We start from the raw sequence: 26217 nt of genomic DNA on the forward strand, positions 1-26217 counted from the left end.
CGGCCACATGTGCAGCTTGTGACCATTTGGTGGAGAGTCAGCGTCACTGTCTTTGGGACTGTCAGTCTGTCCCTCGGCCCAGCAGGTGTGGCTACGAGTTCTTCGGCTGATGCCTGCTCTCTCCACGGCTCGACAATACACTTGGGGGGGCAGCGGCTTGGTCCACCCTCACGGGCCCGGCACTTCAGTTTGAGCTATCTTCCACCAGTCAGTAGGATGATAGTGATGCAGGGGGGGCGACCTACACTTCAGCCTGCACAGAGCTTACTCCACAGGAGTGGTGCAGTGAGAGAGGAGTGTTGGGAGCTCATCAGTGGCCTGACACTTTGGTTCATCTGGCGGGCCCGCTGTTTCTGCATCTTTGAGGCTCGCTCTGTGCCACCAACAGAGACTGTTCGTGACTTTTGGCTAGAGCTGATCCATACTCTCAGAGGACAACTTGAGGGACTACAGGGTAGCTCCGACCGCATGCGGGAGCGCCGCGAGGCTTTCCTTCGACTCTGGCGCCCTGGGCCTTTCTACACCATAGTCCAGGGGGTGCTCAGATGGCACTACTGTCCACCTGTGTGGCTCTTCCCTCCTCCCATCTCTTGATTTAGCCTCATTGTATATATGCTGTTTTTTCATTGGGAGAGTCTCCCCATCATGCTTGTTGTAGCCCTCTCTTGCAGAGGAGGTTGTAGCCGTATGGGCAGTTTTCATTAACTAATAGAAGGATCTTTTTCTCGGAAAAAAAAAAAATTATGCCCTGTTGAAAACATTCAAAGCATCGGCCTTCTTGTAATAGGGTTTCTCATTGACGCTGTGTCAAACGAGGCCTCTGTGGTTGACTTTACGAGATTCTCGGGGGTTTGTTCGTTGTGGCTGAGGATTCTGTGTGTTTGCCGGAGTTTCATCTGTAGTAAACTCTAGCTTACCTTTCATAAGCTTGTAGCCGACCGTAGCATGGTCCATAAGTTCTTGCATTGTTGATACTTGGTTGGAAAGACAATACTCCTATAATGGTGATGGCAGTCCAATTGTATATCACTTGCATTGGTCCTCCAAGGGAATCAGCTTGAAGAAAGAAACCGTAAGGTAGACATAGAGGAACCTTGGTTACAGTCTTCCATGGTTTCCATGGCAAGCATTTTCAAGTTTCCCCATTTTGACAAAATCTGGACTTCTAAGAGGGAAGTCATGTAACAGCATGCAAAAATAGTCCTGAAAGCTTACCCAAGTCCTTGGCTAGGGTTAGGCTCGGGGAGCCCTAACCGTTGGGTCTTCAGTGGCTTGACACGTCAGCAGTTTGTGACACCATGTCATCTACCTATACAAATGGCACATCATCATCCCGTACTGCTGTCATGTCATCAATTCCTACAGCTGCCATGTCAGGAAGGAATGACGACCCCCCCCCCCCCCCCCCCCCCCCCCCCCCCCCCCCCCCCCCCCCCAACAAGGAAGAGTTAGTCCTCGATTACGCTGTCTAGAGCAAACCCAAGAAGAGATGAAATAGGTTTGTCATTATAATTACAAAAAATTGACAGAAGTGATAAATAAAATGAAGGACATACAACATCAACTTTACATTCACCTTAGACATTATCGACTGGATGGGATCCAATATAATCTGAAAGAGATTAGTGGAGATGGAAAGCATGCAACGTTCGTGATCATGCGATGTGTGCTTGTTTGTGTGGTGTTAATTTGTATGCAAAAGTGGTGGTAAACACAAGCTCAAAAGTTCACATGTTTCAATATGGCTGCTTGTATTGCATTTTATTTATTTATTCTCAGCATCAGCTTCCCAATTTTATAGGATTTTGAAGTGTTTGGTATTGGTAACCTTTTCCCATCACTTGGTGTTTTGCTATCATCAAATGACTGCGTTTATATATAAATATCCCTATGGGCGTAATGTATGGAAATATACTAGTATGAGTATTGCAAGGAGTTCTGTCCTGCTGCTGGAATCAAAAGGGAAAAAAGGTTATAGTCTCAAAATTGCATTTGTCCATTTTGAACTTTTGGTGCACGCATTTATTTTTGCTCAGCTTGAAGTAGTTTGCATTGTCTTCATCCTGGCGTTAAGCATCAGAGTGAAGTACATCAAATTTGAGGTTGAAACAGCTACAGGCACTCAAAAATTTGTGGCGAAGTGAATTGATAAGACAAGATTGTCCACCACCTTCAACCAGAAGCTGATTTCTATTGGTAGCATTTAGAGAAGTAGTAATAATGACCTCTACTGTAGACTACAAAGCGTGCTGGATGGGTCAATCACGGATTGAAGGAAACAGAATCTATTGCAGATCACATGCATAGGATGGCTGTCATGGCCATCATTGCAGCAGACATCCCGGGCCTTGACAGAGACAAGTACGTTTACCTTCTCTTCTAGTTAGGTTTCCTATTTGTGATGGGCAAAATAATATGGAGTGAGTGCTCTCTTGAGAAGGATACTACATGTTCTCATATAGCACTATGTTACCTTCGCAACATTTCTATTATGCTTTAATAGAAAGGTGAAGACCCACCCAGGGAATTAGATTCCATGAAGCTTCTGAAAGTTTGGCCAAGCTTGTAAATAATCCTATATTAGTTTTATCTGGATGACCTTTAGCGAATGTTGTCGATAAGTTATCCAGATATCCAGATAGTAAGATCGCTGCCTTGTAACTATTGGTGACTATTAGCAATATGCCGTTTTTGTGTTTCCTTCTTTTGCGAGCCCACATAATGACAGTTGAAGGCGTCAAAGCTCTTAATAAACTGTCATGGTGTGTACATTTTAGAGCACATGTATGTGCATGGATGGATGCAGTTTTATTCACAGTTAACACATGGACATGCATGGGTATGCATGTGCGCGTGCACACAAATTTCGCAAAGTTGTTAATGATGCTCTCTTTGTGCATTCATCTTTCAGGTGTGTGAAAATGGCAGTGGTTCATGACATAGCTGAAGGTAAAGAATTTCCTATTTAAATCCATAAAGATTCCAAATCGTTGATTTTTTTTTGAGATGTCTTGCTATTAGCACCTGCACCCTATGGTATTTTCTTGTACTTTCAGTGTTCATTGGTCTTGTCAAAAGGTTTAATCTCTTAATAGAGTTCTACATCATTGGCGTGGTCGTTATTTACGTGACATGTATACATGCTGCTTTGGGCTTTGAGTTTTGGCTTAAGTGCATTTTTTCATGGAAAATAGAAGGGTCAGATTATTTCTCTTGCAAAAGGGTTTGGAAAATAAAAGGGTCAGATTATTTCATGGAAAATGAAATGGTCTGATAATTTCTCTTGCAAAAGTTATGTCTGCCTTAGGATACTAGTTTACGGGTAACAAAGGTTTCGTTAATGGGCAAGGAGCCATTACAATAGCCTTTACTTTGCACTTTCCTTCAAGGGTGAATGTGGGCATATCCTGGATTCATCTAGGTATATTTACTTTTGTCACGTGCACATCTAACCTATGTGCATGTGGACAAGCTGTAACTCCTATTTCTAGGGTTTAGGACAACCTAGAAAGTGTTCTGGCACCCTTGTAGGCCTGTACAAAGGACGTGCATGTCCAAGCACTTCAGAATAGTTGCATACCCTTTGATTGCACATGCGCACATCCCAGCCTAGCGTTTTTGCAGATCTCAGCCCATATCATCAGCGATTCCAGATTTCAGCATAAGTCTCACCATACTATCGCAGATCCAAGTCAACATTGTCAGAAAAAGCGTAAACTGACTTTTAAATGCAATTCAAATACTCAAGAGAATTGGGGAGAGAGAGAGAGAAAGCTTGACACATCATTGGGGACCAGAAGATGGGCTGGTCCCTGAAATTGGCCCATAGGGCTGTAGACTTTGGCTTTCACCCGAAATTCTTTACTTTAGACACACACAGAGAGCACTTTGGAAAGGTAACCTGCGACGGGAATTAACACTTAAGCACACACATGGCTCGGAAGCTAGAATGCTACGAGTAGACGCCGACAACCTGTAGGCCCCACTATTGGCACCCCTTTCGGTATTTCTTTATAGTTTAAGAGGGTAAAATTACAAGAAGAGTCCTGGGAATTCTTTACCTGTATCTAGCTAGATACCACCTGTTTTGGTGAAATTTTGGCAACATAACAGCTCCAAAACTTGCCCGAAACCAATTCCCCTGTTGGAACTCGCTTCCACTGCATAAACCCCCTTTGATTCTTCCCAAAAACAGTAAATTCAGCATGCTATATTTACTGGTTTTTGCCCTAATTTCAGCCCTAAACAGTACATGAACCGTCCTCTAACAGTGGGGCACTGTTCCCAATGGTTCTCGCATCCGTATGGCTGAAAAGCAGTGCAAATTCAGCACATAACCAGCGCTGAAAACGCACCTGTACGGTGAGGTTATCACCCTCACCTGTGCCTGCTTTTGGAGCAGCAGTTAGCTACTCCTGTTCTTGCTCAGAGAGGCTCTTGCCTCAGCAAAAACGCATAAGACCTCACAGCTGTATATGAGTCAAATGAAGAGCCTTCTTGTGGGGCATCACATTACTGCACATAGGGAAGAGAGAGAGTAGTGTAGGGTGTGCAGGACATGACTTCTTGCACTACACTGTTCCTGAGAGGGAAAGCTTGAAGTCAATAGCTCTTACCCTGTGGCAGCTTGCAAATGAGGCCCCTCTCAGCTAGAAATCGAGTGCTACCTTCTTCTGCATGAGGAAAGTGCACGAAAAGGTGCCACTTGGCACATTTACAAGCAATTTTCCGTTTCGTGCTTGCCGCTTAAAAAATCTCCCCAGCTGACTTTACTGCCAAGCTCTAAAATGTTCCCCTTGTCATTCCGGAGGTAATGACGCGAACAGATTTTATGGTCCAAAATAGCAGTTCCCTAAATTTTAGGGGATGCTTCTGTTGGACTCCCACTGGTCATCTGACCATCTATCCCCACTGGGACCGCATCCAAAAATGCAATGTAGCCCAGCTCTCAGGTACTTTCCCTCGGTGATTTCACCTTGGCGCAATGCCTTTATTGAGTTCACTTCCTAGTATCCACCAACTTGCTAAGTGCGACGGGGGGACCTACATGATCTTGAACTGAGCCTAGACATCCTTTTACTATACGAGTTTCAGTGCCGACCAACTTCTCGTCTGCGGGTGAAACTACAGTTCACATTGGCCATACAATGTTTGACCATTTGCAACTTAAAAAAGAGGGTCTCAAAAGTTAAACAAAAATCATTGGAAAGAAACCAACAACTAAGGTTAGCAGTTGCCACGTCCTCGTGACATACTCCCCTCTTGTAATCGCAAACGTCCTCGATTGCATACTATAAATACATGCCATTGATGATTTTGTGTTTTTAGCACTCTTTTATCATTGCATGTATCCGCACGAAAGGTCACAACACATAGATACAAATGACGTAATGATACCTTCATACTTTTGTCATTTCCATCTATTACACTGAATTCATATGTACAGTTGATGTGCTAGCTCTATCATTACCCCTCCTTTGCACTCGTTGGGTTGGGGCATACGTAGGATGTAACCCAAAGGCTTCAAGGTAAAGCTGCACGTTTTTTTTGTGTTTTTTTTGCGTTGTTCTGTCAGAAAAAGAGAGAGAAAAAACGCTGGTTGATCTGTTGCCTTATTTATCAAATGGCTGCCCACTTATTAAGTGGGCGGCCGGCGTGTTTTAAAAATAGTCTGAATCTGCCCAAAAACTCAATAAAACCTTACAAGTTAAAAACAATGCTTTCACAACACTTCCCAGGCGTCCTTGGATGAAATCACATGCACAGTTGCAATGCAGACATAGAATTCCTCGCGGGACTGCTTTTCCAAAAAGCAATCCCGCTTTCTCAGAAAGCATCTGTTTTTCCTCAAAGTTTCGTTTGAACCCATCTTCATTCAAGTGCTTGCTTTTCCTTGTGCACAATTCTAACACAGTTCGGAATTTTCTCCCGACTATGGATATTCCCTTTCCGATGCACCCGTCACCCACCTTGCGACGCATCAGGAATACCCATCACCTTGTCCTTTCCTACCGAACTTATGGTACAATCTCCTTCACGATGCTCTACGTCACCCATCCTAGGCGCATCAGAGATGTCCGTTCCCGGATGGTGGGATACTTCTTCCCGATGCTCCCTATCACCCATCCGATGTGACGCATCAGAAGTACCCGTTCCTGGTGGCCTTACAGATATTCCCGTTGTCAGTGCTCCCGTCACTACTTTGAATGACGCACTAGGAATACTCTGTATTCGGATGTCTCTAGTGAGAAAAACCCTCACACTTAAAATTCCAATAATTCATTTAGAATTATTTTCCCTAGTGTTCCAAGCGAGAAAACCCTCTCACTTATAAATCCAATAATTCATTTAGAATTATTTTTATGTCAGATAAAGCCAATTTAGCAACAAGCGATGTGGCTTACATGTTGAAATTGCCTGATGTGTGGAAGATTCACAATGCGTTTCACATGAGTCTTCTAAGACCCTTTGTGGGTGATGTGCCAGAAGATATGCCAGATGAGGATCAGCCAGAAGTTGAGGAACTTGATGAGATCCTGGTACCTGAGCAACATCAATACCACGATGCCCTGCATAAAGTGGGACATGGCTTTCTACCATGACCTTATGTCGCAATGGCCTAGTGACACAAAGTCTACCATGCATCATCATAAAATCATCTCTGAGGAGGTAGTGCTCATGATGTTGCCCCTCTTGCAACTGTTCAAAGATCCTTGCAAAATCTTCATCAGTAGCATATTGTTCCTTCAAGTCATCCAGCTCATGATGATAAGGAATTGACACAGCTGAAATTTGTGGCTTCCGTGATAACGCATCAGCCACAACATTCTTCTTGCCTTCCACATGCATAATCTAGAAGTGGAACATAGAAAGAATGTTTGCCCATTGCATATGCTTTTCGGATAGCTTTGACTGTGTCAAGAAGCTAATCATGTGTGTCGTGCTTTAGAAAAGAAGAGACTGAGAGAGTCTCCTTCGCCGGATTCTTTTCCATCTTCACCTGCACATTAGAAATGAGAGATGAAGAATGAACAACTTGCTCTCCACGAATGACAAGGGGAGAGTCACTTTTGGCATTGAAAATGAACGTATTTTCCGCCCAATCAATGAGAGGGTTATGCTCACGAAACCATCGAATGCCCAAAAGCATATCGCATCGTGAAAGAGGAGAGACTACAAATTTTCTGCGGAAGGACACTTTTTGAACAGTGAACAAAACAACAAGGCACTCTTGCGTGATGAGAGAGTCTATACCGGGAGAGAAGCCTGACACCTCGAAAGGAGATGTCTTGCGAACCTCCAAGCGGGCTCTTTCGACAAGAGAGTCACTAACCAAATCATGCATGCTGCTTGGGTCAAACAATATGACAAAATGCTGACCCTTCACATGACCATAACACTTAATGAGAGACTCATCAATGGGAGGATCATGAGAGACTTGGGTCACACTCTTGTTCTCATTTATTGTATTGACAGAGGAAGTGGGTTCTGTGGGTTCTTTAGAGTCATTAGATTCAAGCTTAGGACATGTTCTTTTTATGTGACCCTTGATGTGACAATGAAAACAACGACCTTCCGTAGAATAAATGCTTTATTCTTCTGACGTGATGTATCCTCCTAAAATTCCTTTTTCTGCCTTTTTATCTGGAGTGAGCTTAGGTTTAGCAATTGTGTTAGCTTTATCCTTACGTTCATTTGGAGAGTTCTTTTCTAAGAGACTATTGGAAGATTGGTTAGAAGAGTTACTGTTCTTACCATTATGAGGAGTCTGAGTGGTACTTGTAGAAGTCTTGTTTGCCTTAGGCTTTCCACAAAGTGATGACGTGGCTGCCTGTGTGTATACACACACGTTGCACAAGCCGGAAGAAAATGCAGAGTTGTTGAAAATGTTGACGTGGCTGCCAGTCCCAGAAATCACAGAATGCAGGATACGTGGCAAGCTGTATGGACGGACTCAGATTGCGGCGCTTTTTGCGGGCTGTTTCAACGGCAGATTTTGGCATGCTTTTTGGCTACGCATGTCGGGTGAAAGAGAGAGCTTTTTTGCTTTATTTTTAAAGCTAATTATGGACAGCTTTTTGGGACTTGCTTTATTTTTACAAGCAAGAGAAAGAAAGAGCCTTTACTTTATTTGGGCTTTTGATGTTCAGCTTTTGGGGCTCTGCTTTTGGCATCCCTTGTACTCTTTAAATATGTGGGTAGGACACTCACAACTCAGAGCATCTGGACACAGAGTCTGAGTGTGAGCGCCGCCCGCACTCTTGTACTTTGAACACAGATTAATATAAAAAGAAATACCGAAAGGGGCGCCAGACTTTGGGGCCAATATCTCTAGGCATGGAACTCCGCCGGGCCAGTGTCGAATCAATTGTGAACTGTGAACCGTTTTGAAGTGGTTATTTGGTGCTGTCGCGGTAGATTCTTGACTTGGAGTGTCCAAGTTTGTTATAGTGGTATCAGAGCCCACGAGAAAGGGACTCCCTTTCGGGAATTAAAACAGAATTTGACTACAAGACCAGTTTTTGACTTTGCTAGATTTGCGGAAGTCGTTTGAAGTATATTGTGATACTTGTGGTCGTAATCTGGATGCGGTCTTAATGCAACAAGGCCAATATCATTGCCTATGAGAGCCGATTGTTTTCAAGGCCGAAATTGACAGTATAGATATGTGAGAAGGAGCTTCTGGTGGCTATCCAAGCTCTTATTTAGTGGCGACATTACCTACTTGGAGCCGATTTTCGGTTTTTCACAGATGATGGGAGTTTATGCTACTTCTTGTCATGGAAGCAGCTATTGGAAAAGCAGATGTGGTGGGCAAACATCTTGTTACAGTTTACTTCCGGATTGTCCATGTGCAGGGACATAAGAAATTGGTGGCAAATACTTTGTCCCGAAAGCCGTTGGTTCTGGCTATTTCTGCGATACATCATAGGAACTTCAAGGTTATGGTCGGTCAGTACGCCACAGAACAGATTTTGCAGATGTATTCGGTTGAATACAGAAGGGGAGATAGTAGCGGACTATTCCAATCGGGATGGCTACTTGATGAAGAAAACCATGTTGTGTGTTACGCAGCCGTTGAGGGAAAAAGTTCTAACCAAATGCCACTGTCCGCCTTTTACGGGTCATCGCGGCATTGCTACCACCATGAAAGGGGTAGAGAGATACTTCTTTTGGCCGAGACTAAAGAAGGATGTGGACGAGTTTGTGCGCAGTTGCTTGGTATGCCAGAAGGTCAAGTTTGACAGGCATAAAGCATAGGGATTGTTACAACCTTTGCCCATATCCACCCGCCCCTGGGAAAGCATTGCAATGGATTTCATTTTTGATCTCCCGAGAACACAGAGTGGTCACGATGGTATCTGGACTGTTATTGACAGATTTAGGAAGCAGGCTCATTTCATTCCAGTGAAGAAAACAGTCAAGCCGGATCACTTCGCGAGACTGTTTGTGGCCCAGATTTTCAGATTACATGGCATGTCTGAGACGATTGTCTCCGACACGGACCCCAGATTTACGAGTTTGTTTTGGAAGGCAATTTGGGAGAACATTGGCACGCGGTTGCAGTTCTCGTCTTCTTTCCACCTGTAGACTGACGAGCAATCTGAGATTTGCCTACAATAACACGATACACTCTTCGACTGGGAAGGCACCATTTGAGATTATTGAAGGTTTTGCGAAGGTTCCACCCTTTCTAAGCACGAAAGATAAGATTTTTGAAGTCGATGAGTACAGGCGTGTCTTGGACACGGCTTTTGCCAATGTCCGCGAGGCTTTGCAAAAATCTCAAGAAAGACAGAAAAGGCAGCGGATCGCCATCGTCGCGATTTGAAATTGAAGGAGGATGATTGGGTGCTCTTACGTTTTGGAAAGGCATGCCTGAGAAAGAAAAAGGGAAAGGAGAGGCTTTTTCCAACGCTTAGTATGCGATACTATGGACCTTTCTAGATCTTTGAAAAGATAAATGATGTCTCCTTCCGACTGAAACTGCCTGTCACTTGGAGGATTCACAATGCATTTCATGTGAGTCTCTTGAAACCTTTTAAAGGGAATGTGCTTGAAGATGTGAAGCGTGATGAGCAACCCGAAGTGGAAGAAAACGAGGAGATTCTTGTTCCTGAACAGATTTTGGCACATAAGGACACTACGAATAAGGGTAAAGTAAGAAGGCGGTTCTTGGTTAAATTCAAGAACTATCCTGCATTGGATGCGAAGTGGATGGAGGAGGAGGACCTAGCAGATACTCCTCAGATTGTGAAACTTTACTTTGAAGCTTTTGGTTTAGCATAGTCTACTCCAAATGGAACCCCGAATTCAGCTTGGTCGAAGATCTGGTGTAGTGGGTTGCACTAGAGGGGAGTTACTCTGCTCCTTTGGCAACAAATGTCTTGATTTTTGAATACTAAAGTCACTGATGTCTCTTTGAGCTCCAGGGATACTGAGAGCTGACACTATTCTGTTGGATGACTTTATGAAATGGAATTTCGGAATATGAAACTGATTTGTTCTCAGATTGTGAAACTTTACTTTGAAGCTTTTGGTTTAGCATAGTCTACTCCAAATGGAACCCCAAATTCAGCTTGGTCGAAGATGTGGTGCAGTGGGTTGCACTAGAGGGGAGTTACTCTGCTCCTTTGGCAACAGATGTCTCGATTTTTGAATACTAAAGTCACTGATGTCTCTTTGAGCTCCAGGGATACTGAGAGTTGACACTATTCTGTTGGATGACTTTATGAAATGGAATTTCGGAATATGAAACTGATTTGTTCTTGACTTGTTTTTAAGTGCAGGAACTGATAGATTAAATGACTGCAGCATTTTGGTCTAAATGATCTTGAATAGACATGGTTGCAATAGGGGTTAGTCAATCGGGAATCTATGAGGGCCCGATTGGATCTAGATGTGATTGCTAACTGCATTGCCGATAAATCATGCTCTAAGATCCGAATGAATGTTGAATGTGATTTGTCATGTGATGTCCTGTGATGTTGTGTGATGTGAGTGTCGATTGGTACATGTGCTAGATGTGTGTTCCTAGTGCATTAGTACTAATAGTCAGTGTCTGCTAAGGCAGTTTATGGCTTCTGTCTGTTTTACAGGCATAATCGAGGGCGATTACAATGCTTTCAAGAGGGGGGCATATCACAAAGTGATGACGTGGCTGCCCGTGTGTACACACACACCTTGCACAAGCTGGAAGAAAATGCAGAGTCGTTGAAAAAGCTGACGTGGCTTCCAGTTGGAAATCACGGAATGCAGGACACGTGGCAGGCTGTACGGACGTCCGCAGATTGTGGCGCTTTTTGCGGGCTATTTCAGCGGTAGATTTTGACATGCTTTTTGGTTATGCACGTTGGGAGGAAGAGAGAGCTTTTCTGCTTTATTTTTAAAAGCTAATTATGGACAGCTTTTTGGGACTTGCTTTATATTTACAAGCAAGAGAGAGAAAGGGCCTTTGCTTTATTTGGGCTTTTGATTTTCAGCTTTTGGGGCTCTGCTTTTGGAATCCCTTGTACTCTTTAAATATGTGGGTAGGCCACTCACAACTCAGAGCATCTGGACGTAGAGTCTGAGTGTGAGCGCCTGCCCGCACTCTTGTACTTTGAACACAGATTAATACAAAAAGAAATACCGAAAGGGGCGCCAAACTTTGGGGCCAATATCTCTAGGCACGGAACTCCGTCGGGCCAGTGTCGAATAAATTGTGAACTATGAATTGTTTTGAAGTGGTTATTTGGTGCTGTCGCGGTAGATTCTTGACTTGGAGTGTCCAAGTCTGTTACACTTCATCTCCTGTGCGAGAGCAATCGCTACCGCCTTGTTGAGATCGGTTGGGTTGAGGACTTCGATATCAAACCTGATATCGTCGTCCAACCCGAAAATGAAAGCCTCCTTGCGCTCATCATCCGATTTGCGTAATTGGGTGCTGAGCTGCAAAACACGATTAGAGAAAAAAATAACTGGCATATTATTTTGCTTGAGATTGCGCCAATCGTCTTTCAACCGTGGTAGGTATTGGGGTGGCATAAACCGCGCCTTGAGCTTGTCTTGGAAGTCGGCCCAATTGAAAGAAAGGGGCACGCCGTCCTCGGCTTCCTCTAGGTGCGCGGTCAACTGTGCCTCTTGCCATGCGTAGTACCAATTAATGGCATCACCGGCAAGGTACATAGTTGTTGTCAAAACCTTGCTATTTCCTGTCTTCTTAGTTGTCGCAAAATAAGCATTAAATTGATGCAACCAAGAATGAATAATAGTAGCATCCATCTTACCATCATACTTACTGAAAGCCAACTTCTCGGTGACTGGGTTGTTGGAGTCCAAATCTTGGCTTGCGCCACTTGATGAACTACCAACATCTTTGGTTGGCGCGGACTTCGAGGTGAGAACTTGTCGATCAACTCTTGCATGCGTAGTTCTCTCTGTGCCTCACGCTCTGCCTGTCTTTCTTCGGCTGCCAAGCGCGCTTGCTCATGCTGACGCTCCATGGCTTCCTGTCGTGCTGCTTTTCTTTCTTTTCGTTCCCCGGTCGCCAAGCACGCTTCGCGCTCCACGGCAACACGATTCGCTTCTTGTTGTTGTGCCATCATGTCCATCATTGACTTGACCAAAGCCTCCATAGGAGTTGGTGCAATCCGTGGCATAGACGGGGAAGGGAGAGGGTCGGAAAAACCTCTTGGTGGGGAAAACTCTTTGTCGCCACTCCCATGCTCACCACCTCCATGTGAAGTATCCATTCTGCTTCGGGTGATGACCATACACTTGAAGTCTTGGGTTCTTAAGTTCACGAGGAACTTGGGTTCTTGTGGGTCTTGGTTCTTGAGGGTCTTGAGTCTTGAGGTTCTGCTTTAGCCTGCAATCTGTGTTAGAGAATGATCTTCTCTTCATTCGAGTTGTTCTCGTTTCCGCGGGCGCACCCCTTGGCGGCCTTGCGCTCACACCAAGGTTGCTTTTTCTCACCTCACGTCGATTGGCCGGCCGCTAAGTGCACGGTCCGCTCTCAATGATTGAAAAGAGGCACAAGGGGAGGCTGGACCAGCCCTTCTTCCTTGGGTTTCCTGTCACTCTTCAAAAACACAATTAGGAATCGACACGCCCAAGAGGTCTTGGATTATGTGCGACCGCAATAAGCAAAAAAAATTCTTGTGGTTCTTTCCTTGAGTGATAGAGAACACTGCCAAAGCTCTGATACCAATGTAAGGTGCAGCGGAAGTGAATGTTGAACTTTGCTCAAGATGAGTGCTCCGAACTGTACTCAAGGTTCCTTTTACTTATGGAAGGGAGAGCCTTCCGTGTCTTTAATGAGAGAGTGCAAGTGATCACAAACAAAGTGGATAAACACTGTGAATGAAGGTGCATGAGACTGAGAGATTGTCACGTGACACATCCAACCCTATGTATCCGTGGACAAGCTACAACATGACCAGGGTTCAGTTCAATCAAGTCAGTCTAGAATAGGAAGTGTTCTGGCACTTTTGTGAATCTGTTCGCAGACCGTGCATGTCTAGGCACTTAGAGTAGATGCATATCCTCTGGTTGCACACAGCATGATCATCAGCATTCCCATCAAATTCCATTAGGATCATTATACAGGGCAGAAAACCTATTTTCCCTATTTTTGACATTTTTCACTTATTATTTTTAAGTTGACTTTTGTTGGGAACTGGGTAGGGCAATTTGACTAAGTTAATATATAAGCAATCCCTAGCGCTAGCATTTCTGGCAGAAGAGCAAGGAGAACATAGGCACAGGTTGCAACAGGTTCCTCCCTCTCTCTCTTAAGCAAGATCTCTAAAGAAACCTGGCGTTTTCCCCTCAAGGTTTTCCCCTCAAGGTCAACCTGGCGTTTTCGGCACTCCATCCCAGCGTTTTCTGCTCTATCAGCAGCGTTTCTGCACCAGCATTGCAGCCAGCAGCATAGCGATTTTCAGCAGTGCTTCAGCACCAGCAAAACAACGTTTTTGCAGCAGTAATTCAGCGAGCAAAACAGCATCAGGATCAGCGTTTTCCAAGCAATTACAGTTAGCGTTTTTTGGAACTAGCGAGTAGTCAAGCGTTTTCTGCCTTCAAGTCTACATCAGCCGATAGAGATCATGGTCACCGTCGTTCCCGAAGCATTCAGTTTCCCGCATTAGCATCACTTAGCTTTGCATCTACACTTGTACCAGATTTGTGCAATCAATAGCGTAGACCTGTCTTGCCATCGAGAGACGGGCCCTTGGAGGAGGGTTTTACAACATCCCTTGTGTCGTATTCTCTTCTTTCTCTATCTCTTAGTTTCAGCACCTTCACGCACAGTGTCTATTCACTGTGTTTGTGATCACTTGCACTCTCTCATTAAAGAACGGAAGGCTCTCCCTTCCATAAGTAAAAGGAACCTTGAGCACAATTCGGAGCACTCATCTTGAGCAAAGTCCAAGATTCATTCTGCTGCACCTTACATTGGTATCAGAGCTTCAGCAGTGTTCTGTATCACTCAAGGAAAGAACCACAAGAATTATTTTGGCTTGTTGCGGTCGCACGTAACCCAAGTCCTCTTGGGTGTGTCGATTCCTAATCGTGTTTTTGAAGAGTGACAGGAAACCCAAGAAAGAAGGGCTTGTCCAGCCTCCCCTTGTGCCTCTTTTCACTCATTGAGAGCGGACCGTGCACTTAGCGGCCGACCAATCGACGTTAGGTGGGAAAAAGCAACCTTGGTGTGAGCGCAAGGCCGCTGAGTGAAACGTGCTCCGGACTGTGCTCAAGGTGCCTTTTTACTTAGGGAAGGGAGAGCCTTTTGTTCCTTTAGTGAGAGAGTGCAATGGACACAAACAATGTGGTGAACACTGTGAATGAAGGTGCTAAGACTGAGAGATAGAGAGAGAAGAATACGACACCAGAATGTTGTCAAAAACCCTCCTCTGAAGGCCCCACTCTCTATGGCGAGAGCGGTCTACTTATGATTACACAAATCTCTACAATGCTTTGACTTGCCGACGATGTCGACGACGATGAGGACGACGACAAGACGGGCTAAAATCTGAAAATGCTAAGGGCTGAAATCTGCAAATCTTTATCTACTGAATTTTGACTCTATGTTGGTGACGATGTCGATGGCGACGATGCGACGACGATGCACTGAAAACGCAGATGCTGAAATCTGCGTTTTCCAGGCTGAAACTGTAAACTTTACCGGATCTGACCGTGCGGCGAGGATCTGCTGCGGGAAGGTGAGATCTACGAGGTTTGGTACTTCTTCTGCGGGTATTGACTGCTATGAACTGAAAACGCTGGTTCCTCTTGTGTTTCTGTCGCAAAGATCTGCAAAAACGCTAGGTCTCTGGCTGATTAAAATACGCTAGGCCGATTTGAGGTTCTGTGGTGGAAATCTGCTAACGCTAGGGCTGATTTGTCTTCTGCTGCAAAAACGCTAAGGTTCCTGCTGTCTTGCGGTAGCCGAGGCTGATCTGCTGAACAAAAACGCCAGGGTTGGTCTTGATCTAAAAAACGCAAGGTGTTGCAATTTGCAAAACGCTAGGTCTTCTGATGGGGTTCTACTGAGAAGTTGCTTGTTGAACCTTGGTCCTTGTTGCCTCTTCTGCCAGAAAGTGCTAGCTCTGGGTTTTCTTATATACATGCTTAGTGAATTTTCCCTACCCAGTTTTCAACAAAAGTCGCTTAAAAATAATAAGTAAAAAATGTCAAAAATAGGCTAAATAGATCTATGCATTGTAAAAATGCTTCTGATGGGTTCTGATGGAAATCTGATGATCATGCTGTGTGCAATGAGAGGATATGCATCTACTCTAAGTGCCTGGGCATGCACGGTCCGCGAACAGACTCACAAAAGTGCCAGAACACTTTCTAAGCTAGACTGACTGGACTGACTGAACCCTTGTCATGCTGTAGCTTGTCCACGGACACATAGGGTTGGATATGTCACGTGACATCCCCTCCTTTTTAAAGTGAGATACTGGTACTGAGCTGCACGGCTTCCTTGTAGTCTGCCAACAACTCTGGGTAATCCTTGAAAAACTCTTCGTCGACCCACACTGCTTCGTGGGTTCCTCGATCCTTGAACTTCAAAAAGTATTGTCTCACTTGCTTTTTCGAACCATGTCGAAAACGATGCAACAACACTTGCTCCGGCTCCATGACTTCAGCTTCATCGATAATCTCTGGTTCTTCTTTGTCCGAAATGTCCTTTGAAGGCGTTCCCTGAAACACTTTCAACCAAGAAACATGGAAAACGTTGTGCATTGACCATGAGTTAGGTAATTGCAATTTCATTGAAACCTCACTTATCTTTTTAATGACAGGAAATAGACCATACATTCGAAAAGACAACTTTGGACACTTCTTTCCAACTTGCTTAAGACGTTGTTTCATGATTCTTAAATATACCCAATCCCCTTCCTTGATCGAAACATCCTGACAATGCTTATTAGCCTGCCGTGAATAAGATTCCTGAGCCTTGCTTAGCCGAAGCTTCATACTCTCAGAAATCTCATCCAATGAATGCTGAAATTGACTTTCAGCATTGGCATCAGGCATTTGACTGACCGAGCGAGTCAAAAGTGACTGGAACGGACGGCCAAAAGCTGCCTCATACGGAGTTCAACCAATGGCAGAGGAAAAAGAGTCATTCAAAATAGCCTGAACCAATGGGAGATAGAGCTGCCAATGAGACTGCTGATCATGCACATATGACTTTAAAACATCAAAAGCTAATTGATTGTAAATCTTTGTCTGACCATCTGACTGTGGATGAAAAGCCGATGAAAAATTCAACTTAGTGCCAAAATTTTCAAAGAGTGCGCGCCAAAAATTGGACGTGAACTTAACATCCCTATCTGAGACAATTGATTTTGGCAAACCACAGAGGGGTACCAATGCTTAATGAACAATTGTGCTACATCTTGTGCGGTGACTGTGGCCTTACAAGGAGTCAACATGCAAAACTTGCTGAAACGATCAACAATTGTCAAACTTTGAGTGTTCCGTGAATGCAAACTAGGTGGTAGGTTAGTCACAAAATCCATGGAAATATTCTTGTATGTTGAGCACGTTCACTCATGAATGAGCACGGATGTATGCGGAGTGTTCATGGAAAGCTGAAATGTTTGCATTCAAGGAAGTCACATTCCATGTCTCTTCCTTGGCATGACACAGTCGTAGAAAGATCACAAGAAGAATTGAGCATCAAGCATCGGCATGTCCATTATGATTTTCCACAGTTGATTGATTTAGATCAGAAAAACGAGTTTGGATTCAATGTTTTGCATGTGTTTGATGAACAATTTGGCACTCCGTCTCTTTGTTCATCTACATTGCATACACAATTTTTTAGGAAGATTAGATTTTTTCCAGTCACTTTACATGGAATGGGTATGTTCATGTTTTTGTGTTGGAAGTGATTTCAGGACTTTTCAGCCTTGGAAATTCTTGAAGAAGGTGGACTTCGGTCCATAGCCAAAGTGGAAGCATTGAAGCAATCTCCTATCACTTTGTGTCGCTTTCGGCGCGGCCCAAAGAAGCAAGCATTGCAGACTTTTATGAAGTTCAAGTATCGCATGACCCACTCATCAGAGTGGGCCGGTGAAGAGTCCTTTCCAGGATTCCGGATCTTGTTGGCGATCTCCCTCGACGCCATACAGTTCGGTACCAGTACCTCACTTTGAAAAGGAGGGGATGCCACGTGACACATCCAACCCTATGTGTCCATGGACAAGCTACAACATGACCAAGGTTCAGTTCAGTCAAGTCAGTCTAGAATAGGAAAGTGTTCTGACACTTTTGTGAGTCTGTTCGCAGGCCGTGCATGTCCAGGCACTAAGAGTAGATGCATATCCTCTGGTTGCGCACAACATGATCATTAGCATTCAGATCAAATTCCGTCAGGATCATTATACAAGGCAGAAAACCTATTTTCCCTATTTTTGACATTTTTTACTTATTATTTTTAAGTGACTTTTGTTGGGAACTGGGTAGGGCAATTTGACTAAGTTAATATATAAGCAATCCCTAGCGCTAGCATTTTTGGCAGAAGAGCAAGGAGAACACAGGCACAGGTTGTAGCAGGTTCCTCCCTCTCTCTCTCGAGCAAGATCTCTAAAGAAAACTGGCGTTTTCCCCTCAAGGTCAACCTGGCGTTTTCAGCACTCTATCCCAGCATTTTCTGCCCTATCAGCAGCGTTTCTGCACCAGCATTGCAGCCAGAAGCATAGTGTTTTTCAGCAGTGCTTCAGCACCATTAGCACAGCGTTTTTGCAACAGTAATTCAGCGAGCAAAACAGCATCAGAACAGCGTTTTTGCAGCAGTAATTCAGCGAGCAAAACAGCATCAAGATCAGCGTTTTCCAAGCAATTACAGTTAGTGTTTTTTGGAACTAGCAAGCAGTCAAGCGTTTTCCGCCTTCAAGTCTATAGCAGCAAATAGAGGTCATTGTCACCGTCGTTCTCGAAGCATTCATTTCCCGCATTAGCATCACTTAGCTTTGCATCTACACTTGTACCGGATTTGTGCAATCAATAGGTAGACCTCTCGCCATCGAGAGAGGGGCCCTTGGAGGAGGGTTTTACAACATCCCTGGTGTCGTATTCTCTTCTCTCTCTATCTCTCAGTCTCAGCACCTTCACGCATAGTGTCTTCATTTTATTTGTGGTCACATTCCGTTGCACCTTACAGAGATAGAGAGAGAAGAATATGACACCAGAATGTTGTCAAACCCTCCTCCGAAGGCCCCACTCTATGGCGAGAGCGGTCTATTATTGATTGCGCAAATCTCTACAATGCTTGGAACTTGCCGACGATGTCGACGACGACGAGACGGGCTGTAATCTGAAAATGCTAATGGTTGAAATCTGTAAATCTTTATCTGTTGAATTCTGACTCTATGTCGGTGACGATGTTGATGATGACAATGCGACGACATGTTGAAAACGCAGATGCTGAAATCTGCGTTTTCCGGGTTGAAACTGCAAACTTCGCTGGATATGACCGTGCGGCGAGGATCTGTTGCGGGAAGGTGAGATCTGCGAGGTTCGGGGGCTCTACTGTGGTGTGTCTATGCTAAAAACTGAAAACGCTGGTGCATATGTCGAAGCTGTCGGGAGAATCTGCAAAACGCTAGGGTTGCTGCCTGATCCAAAAATGCTAGGGCTGAATCTGTCTTCTGTTGCAAAAACTCTAGGGTTCCTGCTGTCTTGCTATCGCCAGGTTGTCCTGCCAATGCAAAACGCTAGGCTGATGCTGTGGATGAAAATGCTAGGCCTTCAGATGCAAAAACGCTAGACCTGCTGATGTGGGGGGAGTCTTGCTGAGAAGGTGCCTGTTGAACCTTAGTTCCTGCTGCCTCTTCTGCCCATAAGTGCTAGCGCTAGGTTTCTTTATATACATGCTTGGCTAATTTGCCCTACCCAGTTCCCAACAAAAGTCACTTAAAAATAATGAGTGAAAAATGTCAAAATAGGGAAAATAGGTCTATGCACTGTAAAAATGCTCCCGATGGGTTCTGATGGAAATCTGATGACCATGCTGTGTGCAACCAGAGGATATGCATCTACTCTAAGTGTCTGGATATGCACGGTCTGGGAACAGGCACAAAAGTGCCAGAACACTTCCTAAGCTAGGCTAACCGAGCTGAACTGAACCCATGTCATGAAGTAGCTTGTCCACGTACACATAGGGTTAGATGTGCACGTGACAAGAGCTCTTTCTTATAGACTTGCATAGTCTTCTTTGGCCCTTGCAAAATTCGGTTTCATAAGCCATTACCCGTCCATCTTGCATTAGCACTGCTCCGATGCTACTGCCACAGGCGTCACACTGGACCACAAATGACTTCATGAGATCTGGCAAAACAATCACTGGAACTGAAGTCAACTTTTCCTTTAAGAGACTAAAAGCCGAAATCTCGTTTTGGGTCCATCTGAAAGTGACCTCTTTCTTTTGCAAAGTGTGAAGAGGTGATGCTATCTGTGAAAAATTCCTGATAAACCTTCTATAGTAGGAGCATAATCCCAAGAAGCTTATGACATTGTGCATAGTCTTCAAGTCTGGCCATGTCTTAATAGCTTCGACCTTTGCGGGATCCATTCTGACACCATCCTTTGAGACTATGTGGCCAAGAATGTGGGTTTCTTCCAAGAAGAAATCACTTTTCTTAGGATTGACAAGTAGCTTGTGAGACTGCGCAGCTCTCCGAACACAATGGTCAAGTGATGCCTATGCTCCTCTTCATTCTTCGAACAGACTATCATGTCATCGAAGAATGTCCCAACAAACTATTGATGTGAGCGGAAAATCGGGTCCATCATCTTGTTGAACGTGGCAGGAGCATTTGCTAGACCAAACAACATCACTAGGAACTCATAAAGACCAAATGTCGTTCTGAACGCAGTCTTGTGCATCCTCTGGCCTTATACGAATCTGATGGTATCCACTCTTAAGGTCTATCCTGCTGAAAATTGCAGCACCCTCTAAACGATTGAGAATATCATCAATCTTAGGAATAGGAAACCTATTCTTGATGGTATTCTTATTCAACGCACGGTAATCAATACACATGCGCCATGAGCCATCCTTTTTCTGTACTAAGAGCACTGGGGAGCAAAAGGGTGAAGAACTAGGCTGGATCAGCCCCTTCTCTAGTAACTCCTCAACCTGGCCCATAATCTCTTTCTGCTGCACCGCGCTAACCCTGCAGGGAGGTCTATTTGGTGGGCTACACCCTAGCACCAAATCTATCCGATGGTCCTCAGGGCTCCCTGGCGGCAATTGCGACGGTAATGAATAAAAAAAACAGTTACTTAACTAAAATACTGACCTTTCTTTATCTAACACAGATAAATTTGAGTGACAATTATCTGAGACATCATGTGCAAAAATCAAGTACACAGAAAGATGATTCTTTATTACAGAAGTGATAGCCAAAGCAGATACAATAGGGACAGACTCCCCTTTGAGTTGTACATCCAAAACATAAGTTTTGTCTCTATGTTGAAGGGTGATCGTCTTGTCGAAGGCATCCAATACACCATGTAATATGAACATCCACGGAATTCCAAGTAGCACATCGCATCCTTCCAGTGGCATGATATAAAAATCTTCTGTGTCTACATATGACTAAATATGTAGACGCAGCTTTCTAATAATGGGAGTAACACACTCTGAGTAGCTAGGACATGCCAACCTTGCCTCTGCCGTGTACCCCATCTCTTCAGCTCTGATGCCCAGCTTCATAGCTAACTCTGGTGAGATAAAGTTTGCTTTGGCACCTCGATCAAAGAAGTTGAGTGCTGTCTGATCTCTAATTTTACCCCATGCTCTGCATAACTCACTGGCATCTGTACTGAGCCTGTCGCCCACCATATCTGGAACCAAACCTGCCGTGGGTTTAGGCTTCTTGCCTTTCTGCTGAAAATCACTTAAGAAAGGTGATCAGGGCTGAAAATATAGAATTTACAGCCAATACACTCAAGAAAGAGAGTGTATGCTGCAACTTTTCGCGACAAAACTACTAGAGAGAGTGGCTATGGCTGTGAGAGCCCTTGTTCTAGACTATGGGAGCTCAAAGCTACCACATACGTCGCTAGGGGCTGCTCTCAAGCTTCAATGGAGAGCTCCATCGTGTAGAGCATACTCACAATAGGGGGGGTAGGTGCATTGCCAACCTCCCATGAGAGGAAGGGGCTGCTCTTAAGTAAACTCCAGGAAGAGGGGGCGCCGGAGAGAGAGAGAGAGAGAGAGAGAGAGAGAGAGAGAGAGAGAGTTTGCATGGGCTAAAAACTATTCAACTTTTAACTTTAAAAATTCACCAGGTCATTAATAAAATGTGCAATTCACTCACAACTACACAAATGAATGCTACTTACCCATCTTATTCCTGTGCTTGCACTAACGCGCGTAATTTTTTGATCCTAAAATTTTGCGGCTACTGTCTACGCCTTTTTGAAGGCCCGATTTCCCAATCACTAGGGCTTCAGGGTATTTTGTGCTAGGGCCTCCCCGAGGTACTCTGGCCTACATTTAGGTGCACCAAAGGCCCTAGAACTACTGGATCTATTTCGGTGTGCACACAACTATTTAAATAATTATTTTCTAGCAAATAAATTAATTATTTACAAAAACCGACATAGTTACATCCCTCTTGGTTCTAAACAGTGACCTCAAGTGTAGAGCGTCAACAGAACTATGCAAGATATCTGGGTAATCGTTGAGATTTGACTCAGTCATCCATTTTGCATTCAAAGAGGTGTAATGTTTAAACTTGACTAAATACTTTCGATGTAGTCTCTCAGAGTTTAGTTGTCGCTTCAAGTGGTGTATTATCTGTTTTGGTTGAAAGATCTCCTTAGTCTCTTCAACTTCCGGAGGATTTTCCTGTATTGGAACTACTGGAGGAGAACCAACATATGGTCGGAGGAGACTTACACGAGAAGCATTATGGATGTGTTAATGAGAGGGAAAATACAATCTAAAAGTCATTTCATTGACTTTATCTGTAATTTTGAAAGAGTCGTAAAATCTATGGGAAAGTTTAACAACTTTCTTTTTTTTGACCTGCTTTTCCAATCTAGCTTTCTCAAACTTAAGCATGATATATTGTCCTTTTTCAAGTTTGAGATCCCTTCTGTGCTTGTTTGCTTTTCTCTTCTGCTGCTCTTGAGTGCAAAGAATTGCTTGTTTTACTTGTTGATAGGCAGTATCAATATCATGTACAAATTTGTCTGCGGCAAAGATGTTTTCTTTGGTAACCAAAATAGGAAATAAGAGTGGTTTCCCATAAATAATTTCGAATGGCGCTTAACCATTTGAGGAATATATGGTATTATTATACGCAAACTCAACTAATGGTAAGTACTGTTTCCATTCGGATTGTGTTTCCAAAACATAGCACTTGAGAAGGTCTAAAATGGTGGCATTAGCAATTTCGCTTTGACCATCTATTTGAGGATGATAAGTTGATGAAAAATCAAGCTTAGTTCCCAAATTCTTGAATAGTGCTTGCCAAAATAAACTGGTCATGCGAGGATCTCTATCGTTGACAATAGTTTTTGGCAACCCATGGTGTTTAAGAATCTAGTTAGAAAGATTCTAGCCATGTGATCAGCTTTGATCGTTTTCTTAACTGGAAGGAAATGTGCTTGCTTACTGAATCTGTCTATAATAGTCCATATTGCATCATTTCCATTCTTTGATTTAGGAAGGTTTGTAATAAAATCCATGGCAATGCTTTTCCCATGCGGTGTCAGGCACATGGAGTGGCTGAAGCTTGCTATAAACTTTGTGTGTCATATTTCACTTTTTGACATACTAAACACTCACGGACATATTTTTCAATGAAGAATCTGTTGAGTGTAGTAGTAGTAGCAAAAATCCCTTGATGGCCTGTATAGGGAGAATTATGTGCTTCTTCCATCACCTTATGTCGTAAGGGCTGAGCTATGCATATAGCTTGTTGATGATTGTATTATCTTTGATAGAGTAAGGAAGCCTTGAATGTCTTGCTTGAAGATCGGCCCAGATTGTAGCAAAATCTGGATCTTGAGGATACATCTCGCCAAGAGATTCTAGTTCCTCAGGCTAATTAGTTGTCAATGCAGCGACCTTAGGACGCTTGGAGAGGGCATTTGTGATGGTATTCTTGTTTCCAGAAGTGTGCATTGAAAGAAAGTTGGCCCATCTCATCTGCTTTTCAGATAACTTTCTCTGTGTGAGAAAGTAGCGAAGACTTTGATGATCTGTCTTAATTACAAAATCAGCTCCTAAAAAATAATGTTTCCATATGAAAAGAGCGTGAATTACGCTCTTTTTCGTAAATGGAAGCATGCAACTCTGCATCTCTAAGGCGCCGGCTTTCATAAGCTATGGCGTGACCCTCTAGGTTCAAAGCTGCTCCTACACAATCTCCGGATGCATCCCATCACCAACCACATTGCAACTAAGAAAGAAATGAAAAGTGTGTTTCAACGTACTTAATTGTTGCAAGAGAGAGAGAGAGAGAGATGTGTCTTCTTCACAACTTTCTTCCTCGTTAGAGCAAAATAGAATTAAGTTCTTAGAAAGTTTAAAGATTGTTTCGTAACTTCCAAATGAACTTCCACCTTCTCGACCTGAGGATCATACGATTGATTTGATCCCAGGGAGTTCTCCTCCAAACCAGCCATCTTATACAGTCAGTTTTATGCAGCAAGAGGAGATCCTCAAGCAGGTTAATGAACTTTTGGAGAAGGGTTTAATAAGGCCTAGTACTTCTCCATATTGTTCACCTATCCTCTTAGTATAGAAAAAGGACGGCACATTCCGTATGTGCATAGATTATAGATCTCTAAACAAGATTACAGTCAAGAATGGATTCCCAATCCCTCAGATTGATGACATTTTGATAAGTTACAAGGAACAAGTATCTTTAGTCGCATAGACTTGAAGAGCGGATATCATCAAATCCGCATTACTCCTCAAGATGTGCATAAGACTTCATTTAGAATAACCTTTGGGTTGTATGAATTCTTAGTGATGTCTTTTGGACTCATTAATGCACCAACAACATTGAACAGAATGATGGATAGAATTTTCCATTCATATAGAAGATTTACAGAAGTCTTCTTCGATGACGTCTTAATCTTCTCAGAAATTGAAGAAGAACATTACAAACATCTTGCAATAGTGTTTGAAGAATTACGCAAACACAAGTTATTTGTGAATGCTAAAAAAAGTGAATGCTTTTTAAAAGAAATTCATTACTTGGGCCATATAGTATCTCACAATCAGGTGAGAATGGACCTTGACAAGATTCAAGCAATTGTAGAATGGCCTACGCCAACTACAATACATGAAGTTCGAAGTTTTCTAGGTCTTTGTTCCTATTATCGGCGTTCCATCCGAGCTTTTTCCGCCATAGCTGGTCCTCTCCATGATTTGACGAAGAAGTGGATTCCATTCCATTGGGGATCTGGACAAAACCAAGCTTTTGAAAAGCTTAAGTATTTAGTCAGTCACGGATATTTACTTGGAGCTGATTTTACAGTCTTTACAGATCATCAAAGTTTACGCTACTTCTTGTCATAGAAGCAGCTTTTGGAAAAGCAGATGAGGTGGGCTAACATATTATCACAGTTTTATTTCTAGATGGTCCATGTTCAGAGACAAAAGAACTTAGTGGAAGATGCGTTATCACGAAAGCCCTTGGTTCTGGCTATTTTCGCGATACATCATCGAAGCTTCGAGGATATGTTGAACCAGTACGCCACAGATCCTGACTTTGCCATCTTTCACAGATCCACACATCTTTCACCGAGTACAGAGTGGGGAGATGGTTGCAGACTATTCCATATGGGCCGGCGTTTTAATGTGGAAAACAATGTTGTGTGTTACACAGTCTTTTTGAGCCTCGGCCAATAAAAGTAACTCGGCGCCATTTGAGGTAATCGAAGGTGCTAAGAAGGCTCCTCCATTTCTAAGCACCAAAGACAAGATTTTTGAAGTGGATCAGTGCACATTGCTTTTGCCAAGGTTCGTGAGGCTCTTTAGAAGTCTCAAGCACGGCATAAGAAGGAAACAGATAAACATAACAATTGGAAAACCTAATCTAATGCTCTTGTGCAATAACAATGGCCTTGCAAGTATGCGAAGCAAAGCAAGTGCGAATGTTTTCGCATGGAATTGTTGTATCTAGCTCATGTCATTTCGGTCGATTGCATTCGTATTGACCCCGAAAAGATACGTGTTGTGGTGGATTGGCCTATTCTTCGCACGATAAGGCAAGTAAAATCTTTTTTAGGTTTTGCTGGCTTCTTTCAAAAATTTATTAAAGACTACACTCGTATTGCCGAGCCCCTTACTCGTTTATTAAAGGGCATCCAAAGCAAAAAGCGTAGTGTTAGTCCGTCGATTCGATGGACGGATGAGCTCGATCAATGTTTCCAAACATTGAAGTGACTTGTTACCTTTGCACTCATGTTGCAAATTGTGGATTCGAATAAACCCTTTGTGGTGGAGACGGATGCCAGTGATTATTGTATTGGCGGTCCTATACCAAGATGAGCGGCTTGTTGCATTGAGAGTCGCAAGCTTACGGACGTGTAGACACGTTATTCCACACAGGAGAAGGAATTATTGGCGGTCATTCATGCCTTGAAGGTTTGGCACCATTACCTCTTTGGTGCCCGCTTCGTGGTATAGACGGACCACCATTCTTTGAAGTATCTCTTTGATCAACCCGACCTTCGTGACCGAAA

General features: G+C 43.6%; 1 protein-coding gene across 1 annotated transcript in view; it reads left to right on the top strand.

Moving 5' to 3' along the window:
- LOC147452720 (uncharacterized) overlaps positions 1–26217 on the top strand; it is a 123963-nt gene that overhangs the window by 65902 nt on the left and 31844 nt on the right. The window contains exons 2-3 of the mRNA XM_086518321.1: positions 2237–2361; positions 2912–2949. Coding sequence (XP_086374447.1) covers positions 2237–2361; positions 2912–2949 — 163 coding nt within the window. The remainder of the gene's footprint in view (positions 1–2236; positions 2362–2911; positions 2950–26217) is intronic.

This window comes from Adiantum capillus-veneris, chromosome 8 (assembly GCF_014529385.1).
Source record: "Adiantum capillus-veneris isolate H3 chromosome 8, ASM1452938v2, whole genome shotgun sequence".
Classification (NCBI taxonomy): domain Eukaryota; kingdom Viridiplantae; phylum Streptophyta; class Polypodiopsida; order Polypodiales; family Pteridaceae; genus Adiantum; species Adiantum capillus-veneris.